Source organism: Mesocricetus auratus, unplaced genomic scaffold, assembly GCF_017639785.1.
Source record: "Mesocricetus auratus isolate SY011 unplaced genomic scaffold, BCM_Maur_2.0 Super-Scaffold_100007, whole genome shotgun sequence".
NCBI lineage: Eukaryota > Metazoa > Chordata > Mammalia > Rodentia > Cricetidae > Mesocricetus > Mesocricetus auratus.
The window spans coordinates 40,304,535-40,321,082 of NW_024429191.1; the positions used below are offsets into that span (position 1 = coordinate 40,304,535).

The 16,548-nt window shown below is 50.0% G+C and overlaps 1 protein-coding gene across 2 annotated transcripts; it reads left to right on the forward strand.

Moving 5' to 3' along the window:
- The first annotated feature begins 6,840 nt into the window (after positions 1-6,840).
- Positions 6,841-16,033, forward strand: Aldh3a1 (aldehyde dehydrogenase 3 family member A1). Of its 2 annotated transcripts, XM_013111568.3 has the most exons (12): positions 6,841-6,959; positions 7,104-7,387; positions 10,230-10,396; positions 11,466-11,697; positions 12,183-12,268; positions 12,537-12,745; positions 13,481-13,598; positions 13,878-14,019; positions 14,634-14,800; positions 15,238-15,337; positions 15,595-15,725; positions 15,827-16,033. In XM_013111568.3, the coding sequence occupies exons 3-12, from the start codon at positions 10,235-10,237 to the stop codon at positions 15,839-15,841; spliced, it is 1,362 nt and encodes a 453-aa protein (XP_012967022.1). In that variant the 5' UTR covers positions 6,841-6,959; positions 7,104-7,387; positions 10,230-10,234; the 3' UTR covers positions 15,842-16,033. The 2 variants fall into 2 exon arrangements, with proteins under 2 accessions (XP_012967022.1, XP_040604729.1); XM_040748795.1 differs by lacking the exon at positions 7,104-7,387 and having other exon boundaries at positions 6,949-7,069.
- The last annotated feature ends 515 nt before the right edge of the window (positions 16,034-16,548 follow it).

Consider the following 16,548-nt stretch of genomic DNA (forward strand, 5'->3'; position numbering starts at 1 on the left):
GGTTTCTCTGTGGCTTTGGAGGCTGTCCTGGAACTCACTTGATAGTCCAGGCTGGTCTCGAAGTCACAGAGATCCCCCTGCCTCTGCCTCCCGAGTGCTGGGATTAAAGGCGTGCGCCACCAACGCCTGGCACAATCTTTATATTATTTTAAAATTATATTTTATTAATTCATAAACTACCTCAACTTCCAGCTCTCACAAGTTGTCTTTTGACATCCACACACATACCATGGCACATGTACAGCCCCACCTCACCTCAAGTCTCCCTCCTACACGCACACACACATGTTAAAAATTAGAAAAATACTGGGAAAACAAAATAAGAACTCTTCATTCTGGGACATAGCAGAGCTATCTTCAGTGAAAACATTAGAGTCAGATTCCTTATATGTTAGAATAAGACGGAAAAAACAGAAGGACAGATGTAGTTTAAGTGCCAACATAATAGAGAAAGGAACCCACAAGGATTAAAACAAAAACTAACAAGCCAGAAAGTCAGTCTACTTTTACACTCACGTTGATATGGAGAGCAGTAGCCACTCTGTGCATGAAGCCTGAGCCTTTGAGGCCAAACACTTTCTATGGTAAAGGCCAAGGGGCGAAGCTAACATACACTCCAAGGCATGAGAAATGAGGCATAAGTACAGATCCAGGAGCTAGCAAAAGAACCTTAGGGGAAATACACCAAACATTCTGGCAACCGACTTGAAGACTCGGAGGAAACGAGTTCAGCGGATCCTCTTAAAGGGGGACATTGAGGTGGAATCCCCTGGGTGTGTGACTGTGGGCCAGTTATAGCTTCCCTGTGCCAGGCCGCCACATATGTAATGTTCATATCTCATTGGTGGCTGTGAAGACTGAGTACAGTAAAACCTGCAATGTGCTCAGAACGGCCCACACCACACAGCAAAACAGCAGTCAGGGGAGGTGGTGTTATTAGATGCCATGAGTACAGCAAACTGTCTGTTTACAAGAAAGGAACCTGGATTTCCAGTCACTTCATATGTGAGGTAAACTCTTGATGAATTCAAAACAGACAGTGGAGCAGCCAAAGTCTTTCAGGAAAACTAGAGAATTGGAAGAACAATTTAGGGGCAGGGAGGACCCTCCTAACCTAAACTGAAACAAAAAAAAATGTGCTTGGCTATATAAATATTTGCCATAGAAGACACCACACAGTCTCCACACACGAGAGAGCGAGGCCAGTAAAGGACACGAAGGTGGGGATGCTACTGACAGATGCAAACTGACAGCATGTGTGAGAAAGCCCCACCCAGACTGTCACACAGGACACACCCCATCAGCCTGCTGTCAAAGCCACAGACTCTCAGGGTCAGCCTAGGTGGGACTGCATCCGGCAACACCCTGGAGAACTAAACATGAAAACACTCCCAGGAAACTCTTATATAAGAACAGAGTCGTCAGGAAGTTCAAGACCTTTGGTAGGACCTTTGCCTTTGCGAACTGGTCTTCCATGAACTGCAGACACAGCATGCATTACATGCCGTTAATACTAACAGAAGCAGTGCGCTCACACCGTCGGGCTTTCTTGGAACGGTCGTCCCCACACTCCAGAGTGGGAAGTATAGGGAAGTGTGTACGAGAGCACCTCACTGTTTTCTCCTTGTATCAGCTGAGCCAGGTGTTAGCAGCGGTGCCCGTTAGGTTACCTCAGTGTTAGCAGCTGCGCCCATCGGGTCACCACAGTGTACCCACAGTGCCCATCAGGATTTTGTTACTCTGACCCGAGGCAAACACACTCGTAAAGGGACTTGGCTTTGGCTCATGGCCTCCCTCTGAGGTTTCAGTCCTTGGTTAGTTGGCCCTGTTGCTTTGGGCCGGTGGCTACACAGCATGCAGGGAGCATGTGACAGAAGCAGCTGCTCAGATCATGGTGGCCAGAAAACAGAAGAGAAAGGAAAAAGGTGGGCTTGTCACATTTCCTTGACGCCGGGGAAATGCTTTCTTATGCCACACATCTTACACTGTCACAGAGGTATCCCAGATCACCATGAAAACAAGACATGCCCTGCCAGACTCCTTATTTTAGGTACTTATTTTTTGTGTATGAATGTTTTGCCTCTGTGTATGTCTGTTTGCCACATGTGTGCCTGGTGTCTGTGGGGGTCAGAAGAGGGCATAGATCCCCTAGAACTGGAATTAGATACATTTGTCAGCCATCATATGGGTGCTGGGAATTGAATCTTAGTCCTCTGCAAGAGCAGTCAGTGCTCTTAACCCCTGAGCCCTCTCTCCAGCCCTGGGGCCTCACCAGACTCATTACAACTCTCCATGTGTCACGTGCTATCTAAGCTCTGGGAGTGGTGGGTGGGATGGGCAGGAGAGTATTTATGAGATGTTGAGCCAAGTAAGTGTGAAAGCAAGGCTGAGCCAAAACATCTTATCTCTATGAAATCTCACCTGTGTAGTTCTCAGGGAGAAGTAAAGACTGAGGCTTCTTCCTACTGGAGCAGGTTTCTCTACAGGCGATGAGAGGATGCTCGTTGTGTTGGTTATGATCTGAAGGAAGCCTTCCTAAACCCAGAGAGATCACTAGTGCCAACTCAAGGGTGCCCTGGCATGGCTTTCAGGCATGCCAGCTGTGACCTGTATGGAAGCAGGAGGCTCTGCAGCTGGGTCTGTGTCAGGCTGTGACTCAGGCAGACTCTGCCTGGGCTGGGCGGACATTCCTGCTGCTAGGTGGCATGTGCCTAACTCACAGTGACTTGGGTTTGCTGCACCCTGCCCAGAAGGCTAGCTTAACCCAGGAAGACCTGCCATTGCCCTTCCCAGCCCTCTACTGTGTTTTCTGCCCATCGGGCTGGACTTTGACCTGACCTTTATAAGCCATGGCCTCCTGCTAGTGGCAGCTCCACGGTATGGTGCGGGTGGGAAAGCTCTGTAGCACACTCAGAGCGGCACTGCCCCATCCGTCTCTCCCCTCTGCAAACCCACAGCATCTCCAGCCCAAGGCAGCCTGGCAGCAGGTAGTGGAAAGGGGAGAGGCCTCCAGTTCTTCTCTTGTTCCCACAGGTGGTGCAGATCCAGGTGGGAACGTTCTGCCAGTGTGGAGGGCACAGGGAGGGTAATGGTGTAGATGTGCTGTGTGCAGCCCCCACTTAAGGACAGCCTTGAGGCCGGGGTGCAGAGCATCTCCACAAATCATACACGAGTTTGGAACAGGGAGACAACTGGGCAAGGTCTTAGTTTCCATCTCTAGTACGGCAAAAGAAATTTAAAAGAAAAATAAAGGTATGAGGATATAATTCACACTCTGTGGTGGTTGGAATAGGATGTCCTCCCCCTCATAGGCCAGTATGTTTAAATCCTTAGTCATCAAGGAGTGGCACTGCTTGAGAAGAATTAGGAGGTGTGGCCTTATCGGAGTAGGCGTGGCCTTGTTGGAGGAAGTGTGACACTGGGGGCGGGCTTTGAGGTTCCAAAAAGCCCCAGCCAGGCCCAGTGGCTCTGTCTCTTCCTGGTCTCTGTGGATCTGGATAGAGAACTCTCAGCTCCTTCTCCATACCATGTCTGCCTGCATGCCACCGTGCTTCCCACCATGGCGATAATAGACTGAACCTCTGGAACTGTAAGCCAGCCCTAATTAAATGATTTCTTTTGTAAGAGTTGCCTCGGTCATGGTGTCTTTTCACAGTAATAGAACATTGACTAAGACACTCCCCATACAATTCATTTGTTTATTATACGTAACTCTTTTTTTTTTTCATTTTTTTATATACCACAATCCATCCATCTCCCACCCCACCCCCGCCCGTCTCTCTCTTTGTAGGATAGTTTTATGTTAATTTGACACAAGTCATTTGAGAGGAGGGAGCTTCAGTTAAGAGAATGCCTCCAGAAGACCAGGCTGTAGGCCAGCCTGTAGGGCAGTTTCTTAATTAGTGATTGGCTGGGGAGGGCACAGCCCTTGTAGGTAGTGCCATCCCTGGGCTAGTAGTCCTGGGTTCCATAAGAAGACAGGCTGGGCAAGCCATGAGGACCTGCATCAGCTCCTGCCTCCAGGTTCCTGTCCTGATCTCCCCAGAGTGTGTTGAAGACCAGCTATTCAAACATGAGTCTATGGGGGACATTTCACACTGAGACCATAACTGCAGGCCCAGAATGGGAGCCACTGCATCCCACGAGTCTTAAAAACCATGGTCCCTTACCCATGAAGCTAGGGGAGGAGCCATGCCAAGGTGGCTGCCTGCTCAGCCATGGCTTGGTGTGGGGCCTTGCCAGCATGGCCTCTGCAGGGCTTGTCTGTGCTGGCAGCTCCTAGTGTACTTGTTGTCTTCTCTCAAACAAGCAGTAGCTGAGTTTCCACTTACCTGGGGACCTGCCAAGCCACTGTGCTTGTCCTACTGTATATGGGCAGCTGGAGTTAAGGGCAGCTCCAGTGTTCGTACATACTCTCTGCCTCTCTTGGCCCAGCAGAGATGCTTTCCTGCCTGCCTTGAAGCATCAAGTACCTGCAGGGTGCCTTAGGATTTCATCACAGGTCTTGCTTACTTATTCTGATTCCAGGACTTTTCTAACTCATGACTGATGTCCGTGTATGTAATGGGAGACTTTCTCCATCTATCTGGGTTCCCTGCCTTTTATAATAAAAGATAAATTAGATATAAAACTTTGGACTCACAAAGACAGGATAGATGGTAGAATATTTTCTTTAAAATTTTCCAAATGTAAATGTAACCATAATTCTTGCTTGATAACTGTTTTGTTATATGTAATTTTACTATGTTAAAGTTAAAACCTTCCTTTTTATTTAGACAGAAGAAGGGTAATGATGGGGGATGTCCTCTGTATGCTGTGACTATGTGTTTCTCTTATTGGTAAATGAATAAAGCTGTTTTGGCCAATGGACAGGCAGAATTTAGCTAGGTGGGAATTCCAAACAAAGAGGTAGGAAAAAAGAAGACAAAAAATTGACCCCCATGTAGCCTCCCAAGAGTGAAGAGGCCGGGACATCACCAGTAAGCCAAGGCCATGTGGTGATACATAGATTAATAGTAATGGGTTAATAATAAAGAGAGAGCTAGCCAGTAAAAGCCTAAGCCATTGGCTAAACAATTGTAACTGATATTAAGTCTCAGAGTGGTTATTTTATTAAGTAGCTTCAGGACCAGATGGGTAGATAGAAAATCGGACCAGTAGGACCCAGACTTGATGGAGAAAAGCCTCCCATTACACATATTTACAGATGTTCCTCCCCGTACATCAGGCTAACAACCAGCATAATCTGAAAATATCATAAATCAGGTCTGGGGGTGTAACCCAGGGATTGATACTTGCTATGAGAGGTGGCCAGGGGTCAAGCCTTCAGGAACTCCATGATTGGATTTTATCCCAGAGAGCAACGAAAGGGCACCAATTAATGCCAAGTGGGAGGAGAGACATACTCAAGCCTTCACCGACAGAAGTCCATCTAGCATGGTTGGAGGACGTGTCACAGGAAGTGAGAGTGATCAGGAAGAGCCAGCTGGTGGTGGCCCAGGAACCAGAGCAGGACAGCCCAGACTGGAACCCAGTGCTGAGAATGGATTATCAGGGCTTGCAAACATTAACATTGAGCAGCAGGAGTCACACTTCAAGTTACCCCAGAAGCAAAACATTGCTCTCTGTAACACTAGGTACCAGGTAAGTGTCACACTCCAGCCCCAAGACAAAAGTTTTAACCAAAAAGAAGATGAAACAACCCTGGAGACTTTGTTCTTCATCAATTTAAGTGGCTCTGAGACTCCCTGGCCTACGCCAGACAGTAGCAAGGTACCACGGCCATTGCTTACAACAAAAGCAAAAAAAAAAAAAAATGACAACCAGCTGTGTCTGTCTGACAAGCCATTTGCTGTCCCCATCCCATGCCCCAGCCCAGTCCATGGGGATCTGGGCCTTGGAGTGTGGTCCCTCTTCTCACCTCCTCAAGGTCACACACTACACTATATCAGTGACAATCTTCAGAAGACACACTACTCTGTCTCCTGCATGCCTTGGCTGCTGTTCCTGTCTGAAAACCTCTCTCCACCTAGGAGTGTCCCTCACCTGGGAATTATATTCTTATTACCTGTACCTGTAGACACAGCATGCCTGGAGGAAAAGACTGAAGAGGACAAAGTGGTGCTATTTGATCTGACACTGGAGCAGAGCCATGGAGTGTGCAGATTCAGAGGAGAGCAAGAGCAGTCTCAGTGGCTCACAGCCATGGTGAGGACCTGTTTTCCTCTGAGAGAACAGCAGGTGGGGAAGGGGGCAAGGCAGCCTGGTAGCAAGGGGCACCAAGAAGCCCTGGTGACAGTGCAGATGTGGGACGTGGCTGGCTGTGGTGGTCCATGTGAACCTATACCCCACAGTGTGGCACAGACCAGGGGCTCAGAGAACACTGCTTAAAACACAGAGGAAGGGACTTCCAGCTTTTGTCCTCCCTGGGTGATCACAGAGAGGAAATTCCTGACAATCCTGGTGGGCCTTCGCCACATTCCCCATTAATCTTTGTGAGAACAGCTCCACATACTACTAGGGACCCCTGTAGAAATCTCCAAACAGCATGTTATGAGTTTGTGCCTCAGTGGAACCCTAGTTCCTTGCTTATAGCAGTGACAGAATGGGATGGGAATTTTTGGCATGCATTTTCTGGGTGCTGTGCATACTTCATAACTGTAATGCACCCACTGTAGACCTTACATAACAGGGGACTCATGGAACAGCATCTGGCAGAAGCAATTTGGAGATGCATGAGGTTCGTGCCAGGTTGAATCACTCAGTGGCCCCCACGCCCAGGGCAAACACTGGCTTCTTTTGAGGGCTGGCTAAGAGCCCACACAAACTTTCACAGGCTCATCTTGCAGTTCAGAACAGAACAAAACAGACAGCCTGAGACCTAATCTTCAAAACCTCTGTGGAGGAGAGGTCCGGATTATGCTTGAATATTGTTTTAGCTCCTCACGCGAACTTCCTGGGTGAGGACTGGGACCAAGTGGGTGGGAAAGAGGGTCCTTATATATATGAGCCCTCTCTTGGTTCTTGCTCATTCCAGAAGTCCCAACTGCTGGAGGAGGCTGTGTAAAAGGTAATCTCCCTCACCCTCCTTACTTCCTTTCTAGGTGGGAACATGTAAGTACAGCCTGCTTGGAGCAAGGGCCTTGAGAGTACAAGTCTCTCACTCATTCTGAGGACAACTGGTCGACACCCTGCCAGGCCAGCATTTCCTGACTGGGTGCATTGAATGTCCAGCACCAGATTCCTGGAGCTCTGTCGTCTACAACACTGGGCTAAGAAAATCCCAGAGACACACAAAACACAAGAACAGAGGTGACCTTTGGGTGAGACATCTTGGTGTGCACAGTCAAGCTTCTCTACTCCCTAGAAAGGTGGCAGGGATGAATAGGTGAGTGAACACACCTTGGAGAAAGACGCTTGTGCGTTCAAAGCCTGACTTCAGTGCCTGTCACCTGTGAGGGCACAGGTGGCACGTTGAGTGGTTTTCAGTCTTACTGTCCTTATTTGTGGAACAGATGCATAGCTGACCTTTCTTTCTGAGTGCTATTTTGGTCCACTAGAAAAATCAATCTCTCTGTCCCTCTGTCTCTTTTTATCCCTTTCCCGTGTGTGTGTGTGTGTGTGTGTGTGTGTGTGTGTGTGTGTGTGTGTGTGTGTGTGTGTGATGTGTGTGGGTCAGTAGACAGCTCTGGTTGTCAGTCCCCACTTCTACCTTGTTTAAGGCAGGGTCTGTTCTTTGTTGTTGACTGCTATCTAGGCATACCAGATAGCTGACCTGTGAGGTTCCAGGGATTCTCCTGTCTCTGTCTCCCATCTTTCAGCAGGAGTTGTGAGATTTCAGAAATGTGCTACCACATCTGCTTTACATGATTTCTTGGCATCCAAACTCAGTTCCTCACGCTTTCAAATCAAGTACTTTACCCTCTGAGCCATCTCACCAGCTCTAGTACGGAGGTTCTATGAGACTGAGGGGAGTGTGAAGAAGGGCCGAGAATGGGGCACGTTTAGGGGGAAGGCACAACCCCCAGGCGGGCTGCTGCTGGGAGAAGAAACCCAGTTCATGTCCCATTCAGGTGCAACACTGAATATGTTCCCACCCATCTTCAGTGACTCTGAACAGCACTGTAGTTAACTGGCTCTCAGAGGGGCCCAGGGCCTAGCCTCTTAAAGACCATTTTGTTTTGGGAGATGACACTGAGTGGTGAGCTCAGACCAGCTCAGCCTCATTCACATGAAGCCCTTCCCTTCCTGGGTCACCTACCTTGGTGATTTGTGGCTGATGCCATGTAGTCTTGCAAGGGTGGGAAGGGAAGTACAGTCTTGCTGCAGGGTGGCATGACTGAAGCTGTGACTAGCAGGAAGGACCTGGGCCACAGGTTGGCTGAACCAAGGGCTCCCAATAAAGGAATTGCCCAGCCTCCTGGTGGATCATAAGAAATAGGGTGTGGCATGTCCAGATTTGAAGCCTGGATGCCAACAGGGTTCCTCTCCCCAGGGTAGGACACCCATGGGTGAAGGAGGTGGTGGAAGGAATCTGAATGCAAAATCAGGCAGGTTCATGCACCCATATCTAATATTATTGAATACTATATGTAATATTACATGGGGATGGACTTGGGAGGGGGAACTTGCTGTATTTCTGTAGAGTAGGAATAACTTCCTCCACACTCCAATGTTAAATGTTATACAGGGTTGGGCCAAATATCTCTGGAAGGAGTGTGAGGGATTGGCACCAACGGCCCTCTCTCTGTGCAGCAGGAATGACAGCTTCTTGGAGGAGAAGGCGAGGTGCTTTTAGCTGCACCCTCTTTTGCTCAGTTCTTCACCACGACCGTGGATTCTCCACTCAAAGATGCAACAAACGTTCAGGAAAATGAGCTCATTGCAAAATGTCAAGTGCCATAAAAAATGAGAAGCAACATCGGGGCAGCTGGGGTGTGGTTCAGTGGTAGGAGCACAGGCCTGGGAGAGGGAGGAAGAGGGAAAAATGATCACTAATTATTCTACTCCCTCGGTTGCTCCTCACACTGGGGCAACGCTCAAATTTCTTTCACTCGTGCATGAGTTCTACACCTGCTGTTTGGGTAACATGCTCCTTTCTTTCCCAACGACACGTATGTGGCAGGCAGAGCCTTTGTGAATGTGCTTGATAGTTTCCTATCTTATTTCTAAATAATCCACCACAAGACACCACCGGTGCTAGGCTGTTCCCAGCATGTCTGCCACATGCAAACAGTAAGTGCTTTCTTGTTGCTTAGGGAGCTGCAGTTAAGAGAAACTCCTGAGCAGACCCCCAGTGTTACAAATACTTACTTTAAAAAATTTTTAGTTGTACATTTTTCAACATAGAGATTTATTCTTATTATTTTTATTGTGTGTATTGGTGTGTGTGTGTGTGTGTGTGTGTGTGTGTGTGTGTGTTTTGAGTACAAGCGCCTACAAAGGCATCCGATCCCCTTGGAGCTGGGTTACAGGTGAGGGGCTTGGAATAGGATGTGAGTCTTTGGATGAGAAGTGCACATTCTTAATTGCTGAACCATTTCCCTAACCCCACAAATACTTTCAAGAGGCCTTTGCTGGATATGGTCAAAGCTCCACCCCTACCCCAAGAGCCATGCCAATATGCCAGCTTCTTTATTGTACTGGAATCAGGAATCACCTCTGCAGTTTTGCACCAGAACCAGAGAGTCTGAAAGACCTTTGTTAGCATTGGCCTGCGTCACACTGGTGTGGACACATTGATCTAAAAGCTAAGCCTGGCTCTGCTTAGCCAGGCAACCAGCACATTTGAGCACCACGGTGTAGCTAGGAAGGGTGTGTGGGAATTTCGGTGCTAGTTTTTCTTTACTTGGGTTGGGAGTGTATGCATCCAACCTAATGCAAAAAGCTGTCCCAATATGCTAGTAAATCAGATTCGGAGACTTGCCAGGAAGGGTGCCCCTTCCACCCTATGGCAGATCCTGCTTAGGATGGATGTGGCTCACTGTGGATTAGTGTCATCTGACCTGGGATGTCTAAAGACATCAAAAAGGCCCAGTCATCTTAGCCAGAAAAGGAGACCTTCCAGGAGAAACACATTTTCCAGTCTCTAGGAGAGGTCTTTATCCAAATAAAATTAACAGAGTGGTGTAGGGGTGAGCCAATGCCAGGGTGCTGGTTCCAAAGCACAGCCCGGAGCCGAGGATGTGGCCATCCGGCTTCCTCTGCTGCAAAATGCTCTCTATCTCCAGGTGCAATGAGCAAGATCAGTGACATCGTGAGCCAGGCGCGTGAGGCCTTTAACTCAGGCAAGACTCGCCCGCTGCAGTTCCGAATCCAGCAACTGGAGGCGCTGCGACGCATGATCACCGAGCGCCAGCCGGACATCACTGCTGCGTTGGCTTCTGACCTGCACAAGGTACAGTGTCCCGGGGTGGGGGTAGGGGAGCGGCTACAAAAAGGGACTAGCAGAGATACAACAGACACGGGGACAGTCGCACCTTCAGTATAGGGAATCAATTGCCCGCCACCCAGCACTTCACCGAGGATTGCACTGCTCACCAAACACTGGGCATGTAGTGGCAATGTTATAGAGGGGAACGTGAGACTCCGAAAGGATTGGCAAAGCTTGTAGGGTCGCTCTCTCCTTCCACTACCTTTGGACACGCTCTTCTGCCCTCGACCCGTCGCCCCCCCCCAATACACTGCAAATCTGCCTTATCCTTCGGTCTTCAGTCTCTCCCTGGTCTACCTGGTTCGTCACACCAAGGACCAGCAAGGCGGGGATCCAACTCCACATGGCTTCCTCCTTCCTCCTTGTTCCCTGGGGTTGCTCTGAGCAAAATCAGGAGCCTCCAGTTCCACAAACCTTTCACTGTGAGGTCAGGGCTCACTTGAGACTGCTTCCTCCCTCTGCTAGTCAGGACTCACCCACCTTCCAGCTTTCCACCTTAATGCATATTTGTCACCCGTGCTCGTCTTGTCCCCTACCATTCCAGGAGGCTCTGGTGTCCCCAACCGCCCCAGCTCCTGCCTCCCTCTGCCATACTTCTGGTTTTTGGTCTGCCACTCTTGGGCACATCTTCCTCAGGTGGGGGTGGTGCCCATGTCTACTCAACACTGTGATCTCCCAAGCTCTTCTCAGGTTCAGGTCTCAGTGTGGTCTGTAAGCCTTCCGGACAACATGTTTCCTCCCTCACCAATGACCCTCAAACCCATTCCTCTGGCCAGCCCTGGCTTCATTCATTCCTTCACCAGCTCTGGGTCCTGGGGCACCCCCAGCCACCTCACACAGACCCCAGCCTCCAAACCTTGGGAAGGAGGGGCCGTTCAGACCTCCTACCCTGCTGGCCATCCTTCAGCTCTGTGTCCTTTCTGTGCCTGCTCTGTATCCCAGCACCCTGTTATGGACACCACTGAGCAGCCAACTCCCCAAGGCAGTAGAGCCTTGGCTGTGGGCCTCAAGTTCATGTGGAGCCTCTCCCTAGAATGAATGGACCGCCTACAATGAGGAGTTGGCACATGTGCTGGAGGAGATTGACACCACAATTAAGAAACTTCCAGAGTGGGCTGAGGATGCGCCCGTGGAAAAGACTCACCAGACCCAGCAGGATGAATCCTATATCCACTCAGAGCCCCTGGGCGTGGTCCTTGTCATAGGTGCTTGGAACTACCCATTCAACCTCACCATCCAGCCCATGGTGGGTGCCATTGCTGCAGGTATGAGGGCTCCATTCTGGAGGGGCAGTTACAGGAGGTTGTGGTAACCAAACCGTGTAGCCAAGCCTGCAGGATGGCCTCTCCATATACCTATGGGGTTGGGGTGGAGTGGGTGGGTGGGGGTAAGGACTCTCTGCTAATATGTGACAGAAGAGGCCAGAGCTGCTCTGTCACCCAGCCTGGGCATCTCTCTGTGTGTCCTTTCTTCTCCCCCAGCCTCCCAGCACTGCTGAGGGGGGCAGTTGGTGTACCCGTAGCAGACGTTCATGTGTGTACCTGTGTGTGCTCCTGCATTGTGTTCCTTTGTGTGTACCTGTGTTTCTCGGCATGTGCCTGTATGTACTCACAGCATGCACTCATGTCTAGCCTCTCCCACTGCCTTCCAAAGGTACAGGTGACATAATGGAATCTCTAGGCCTGGTCATTGGGTGGGAAGAGTTTTCGAGGAGGTCTCCTGAGGATGGCCCTGACTTTGTATTCTCCAGGAAATGCAGTAGTCCTCAAGCCCTCAGAAGTGAGTGAGAACACGGCAAATATGCTAGCCACACTTGTCCCTCAGTACCTAGATAAGGTGAGGTGCCTTCTAGAGTTCAAAGATTACTATGATGGGGGTCAAGTCTTCAAAGCTTGGGAGACAGTGGGTTATTTAAGCAGGTGGGAGGAGTCCAGCTTCTAAAGACAGGGTAAATGGAGCCCTTGAGCTAGGAGAATCACTTACCTGTTAGGGTACCCAGAAGCGTACAGAGCTGGAGGGCTGAGGGGCTGCCAAGTGCCCAGTCTATGTGTGGAGTGAGGAGAGGCTTGGTTTTTCTGAGTCTCCCCTGTCTCTTTGCTGGAAGGAGCTGTACCCAGTGATCAAAGGGGGTGTCTCTGAAACCACGGAGGTGCTTACACAGAGGTTTGACCACATCATGTACACCGGCAGCACAGCTGTGGGGAAGATTGTCATGGCAGCTGCGGCCAAGCACCTGACCCCTGTCACCCTGGAGCTTGGAGGAAAGAGCCCTTGCTATGTGGACAAGGACTGTGATCTGGATGTGGCCTGCCGGTGAGGAGGCTCGGGCTTGGCTGGCTACAGAGGCTTGGGATGCTATCTACCTTCCAACACATGAAGGTGCCAAGCTCTGCACCAATTAATGAAGATGGTCCCTGCCCCTAGGAGCCTATAGTTTGGGGTTGGGAGAAGTTGAAGGGGAGAACACTATTCATAGACATTTTCCTAGAGGGGGCCTCTAGAGAGAGCACTGACTCTGTGGGCATCGTCCCGGTGGTTCTCCAAGTAGAAACTTCAGGAAAAACAACTGTGGGGTACTCATGGTTTGGAGAACTTTACCAAGCCTCTGCAGGAGATCCCATCTGAGATCTGGTGAGCAAGACCAGTAGTAACACAGAGACACTTGCTTAGAGTCCATGATAGGACTCACATCTGTACTAGCTAGACTTCTGGCCACCTGGAAGGATACTTGTAGAGGTGTCACCTGGTTATGCAAGACTCTGAGAATGTGATCAGAGACACAGAGCACTCACCCCAAATATCCTCAGAACTTCCCCTCTGACACCCATGAGATTAAACCCTCTGGCTGCAGGAATCTCTGTGGTATGTGTGTGTGGGGAGGGGTTGGGATGCTCAGTGCATCTGCAAGTGAGTGGTTGCTTAGGAGGAACCACCTTGGCAGCATCCAGCCCATGGGCTGTCCTCCATCACTCAGCCTTCAGTGCCTTGCCCTGAGCATGCGGACAGTCTCAAGGCAGCTCCCATGATTAACAGACTGCATTTTCACAGGCGTATTGCCTGGGGAAAATTTATGAACAGTGGTCAGACCTGTGTGGCCCCAGACTACATCCTCTGTGACCCCTCCACTCAAAACCAAATTGTGGAGAAGCTCAAAAAGTCACTCAAGGTGAGTGTGACCAGCAGATGGGATCAGGGCGCTGCAAGGCACAGGGGATATATTTTGCCTCAGTCAGCTTCTAGGACCTTGAGAAATTCTAGGTACTTTTCTTCTACTCACAGAAGAAATATATGCACATACTGCAGACAATTGGAAAGGGTACAAGGCGTGATGGGGGGACAAGCTCTACTCAGATTCCCAACCCCCCTAAAGTCAGTCACTGCCTAGAGCTGGGAAATCATGGTCATGACAGGACCAAATCTTCCTTGATGCCTCATCTCTTCTCAGGATTTCTATGGGGAAGATGCTAAGCAGTCCCGCGATTATGGGAGAATCATCAATGACCGTCACTTCCAGCGGATCATACGCCTGATTGAGGGCCAGAAAGTGGCTCATGGGGGCACCTGGGATGCAGCTTCACGATACATAGGTGTGTGTTCTGCCTGTGTGTCTGGGCTGCTATGGTCTACTGCAAGTTTACAAAAAGTGGGCACAGATACTCATCAAGTAGTCTTTCTCAAGGGGGTCTGCAGAAAGCTCTGGGGCTCTCAGAAGAGGTGTGTGCTCAGTATCTGCCTCCTCTACAGTCTCCCACAAGGCAGAGACAAGGGCATCATTTCTATCTCCAATCTACACAAGGCATCAGGGAAGGGAGACAGCAGAGAGCCCAAGAGCTCAGGCCAGGCCAGGCTGGGAGTCAACCTCAGTTGGAGCCCCTTTATCAAGGAGGGAGGATAGTTCTGGGGTAAGGTCAGCAGATATAATAGCTGTCCCTTCACTGTTTAGATTCTGCTCTCCTATGCAGATTAGTCTGTAGATATCCCCATGGTCTGCCATGATGGAGTCCAGGACTTGGGAGTTGGGGAGAGTTGGGCATGAAAAGAGCACTTCAGGTCTTGTCTTTGCCCACATAAGCTTGGCAGCTTCATTTGCAAAAGAATGGAAGCAGGAACTAGATGTTGACACCGACATGTGTGTACATGTGTGTGTTGGGGATTGGGGATGGATCAGCATAGACAGACTCTATCTCATTTCCTGCCTCAGCTCCCACCATTCTCGTGGACGTGGATCCCCAGTCCCAGGTGATGCAGGAGGAGATCTTTGGGCCAGTGATGCCCATCGTGAGTGTTCAAAGCTTGGAGGAGGCCATTAAATTTATCAACCAGCGTGAGAAGCCCCTGGCACTCTACGTGTTCTCTAACAACAACAAGGTGGGCCTAGGAGTCCCGCTCCCACCTTCCCAGCCTCTCAGGCACAGCACTTACATGCAAGAGAACCCAGGGATCCACAGGGCCTGGGTTTAAGTCTGTAGCTTCCTCATTCATTAGCTGTGTGGTCCTGGGCAAATCACTTAACCTGTCTGAGCCTCCTTAGTCTTAGCTCTAAGATTATGACAGTTTCATCTTCCTGGAGCTGTGGATGATGTAGCCATTGCCACTGGGTTGTGGAACCACTGCTGTTCTCCCATTCAGTGCTCAGCGTCATGTGGTATTTGTAGAGGGCTGGAGATGCCGAAGGGGCTAAGGATTATAGAGCTGGTGACTAGGGCTCGGCTTTCACCAGTCCCTATTCTTGAGGCTCCAAGATACGTTCAGAAAGGGTGGAGAGAATGAGGAACTGCAAGGTGGTTGCCTGGGTGTTCACACAGGTGATCAAGAAAATGATTGCGGAGACATCAAGTGGAGGAGTGACAGCCAACGATGTCATTGTTCACATCACTGTGCCTACTTTGCCCTTCGGGGGTGTAGGTAAGTCTAGTGTGGGGATCCTAGTCCTGATCACTCTGGCCTTTTACAAGGGTCCCAAGACTGGGGTCACATGGCCATCTGGTGGCATGGCTGGGATGACACTCTTCCTGAGCACTCTTCTGCCTGGCCTAGGTGCCTAGGGGACACTCGAAGGTTTGGCTACCCCCCCCCCCCAGGATGCTCAGAAAAAAGAGACCATAGGGGTTGTGAGTACAAGATGGGCTGGAACCCTGGTCCTGAACTGACCTCTAATTTAGGGAACAGTGGCATGGGGGCCTACCATGGCAAGAAAAGCTTCGAAACCTTCTCCCACTGCCGCTCCTGCCTGATAAAGGGTCTGCTGAATGAAAGAACCCTCAGGAACAGGTACCCCCCAAGCCCAGCCAAGGTGAGAGGCAGGGCCCTGTGTTCGGCCTTGGAGGATGTGGAGGACTGCACGGGACAAGGGCACAGGGCCTTGGCTCTCACGTCCTCTTCCTGTCCTCGCAGATGTCCCAGTACTAAGAGGACCGTTGCACATAACTCATTTCTGCTGGCTGTCCTGTCCTTGGAGAATTGCTTTTGGAGCCTCATCCTGGCTTCTCACCCACCTGCTGTCCTGTGCATGTGCTCAATCAACTCCCAGATGGCTCATTTCACCTCTCCACATTCTGCTGTTCGCTGGGCACAGAGATCAATAAAGCTTTCTGAAGGAAAGTCATGTGTGCAATACTTCTTTTTACACCCTGATCCCAAAACCTTCAAGGTTTAGTCACCCTGATAAGCCTACAGACAAAGCTGTCTCCCAGACATTAACTCATGGGAGGTAGCAGGCCATTGTTTGGGGATGACGTTTAACTTGCCCTTGTCATGTTTGGCATGTCAACTCCATTCTTGGTGTCTGGATGAAAAGAAAGAAAGGAGGCTGAGCCTCAATGACAAAGTGGCTCTGGAACCAGGAGGCAATACTCTTCTCAAATCAGATTTAACTTGAGAATTGATCTATGGATGGGATCTCTCTGTGAGACAGCACAGTGGCCAGTACCGACAAACTCCACTGTTACAGAACCAGGCTTGTCCCACCCACTACCCAGTCCTCCAATCACTAATTGTTTTGCCAGATGAAGTTCATTATGAGATGGCTGAGCTCAGAGGCAAAACCCTAATGCTCAAGTCTACCTTGCCAAGGAGTGATTAAGGCATGAGAGATGACTGAAGTTCTGTGCAAGTGT

Coding starts and splice junctions, on each gene's coding strand:
- Aldh3a1 (XM_013111568.3), top strand. CDS start 10,235: ATGAGCAAGATCAGTGACATCGTGAGCCAGGCGCGTGAGGCCTTTAAC. Junction 14,020..14,633: donor TGCAGCTTCACGATACATAG/GTGTGTGTTCTG, acceptor TTCCTGCCTCAG/CTCCCACCATTCTCGTGGAC. Junction 14,801..15,237: donor TGTTCTCTAACAACAACAAG/GTGGGCCTAGGA, acceptor GTGTTCACACAG/GTGATCAAGAAAATGATTGC.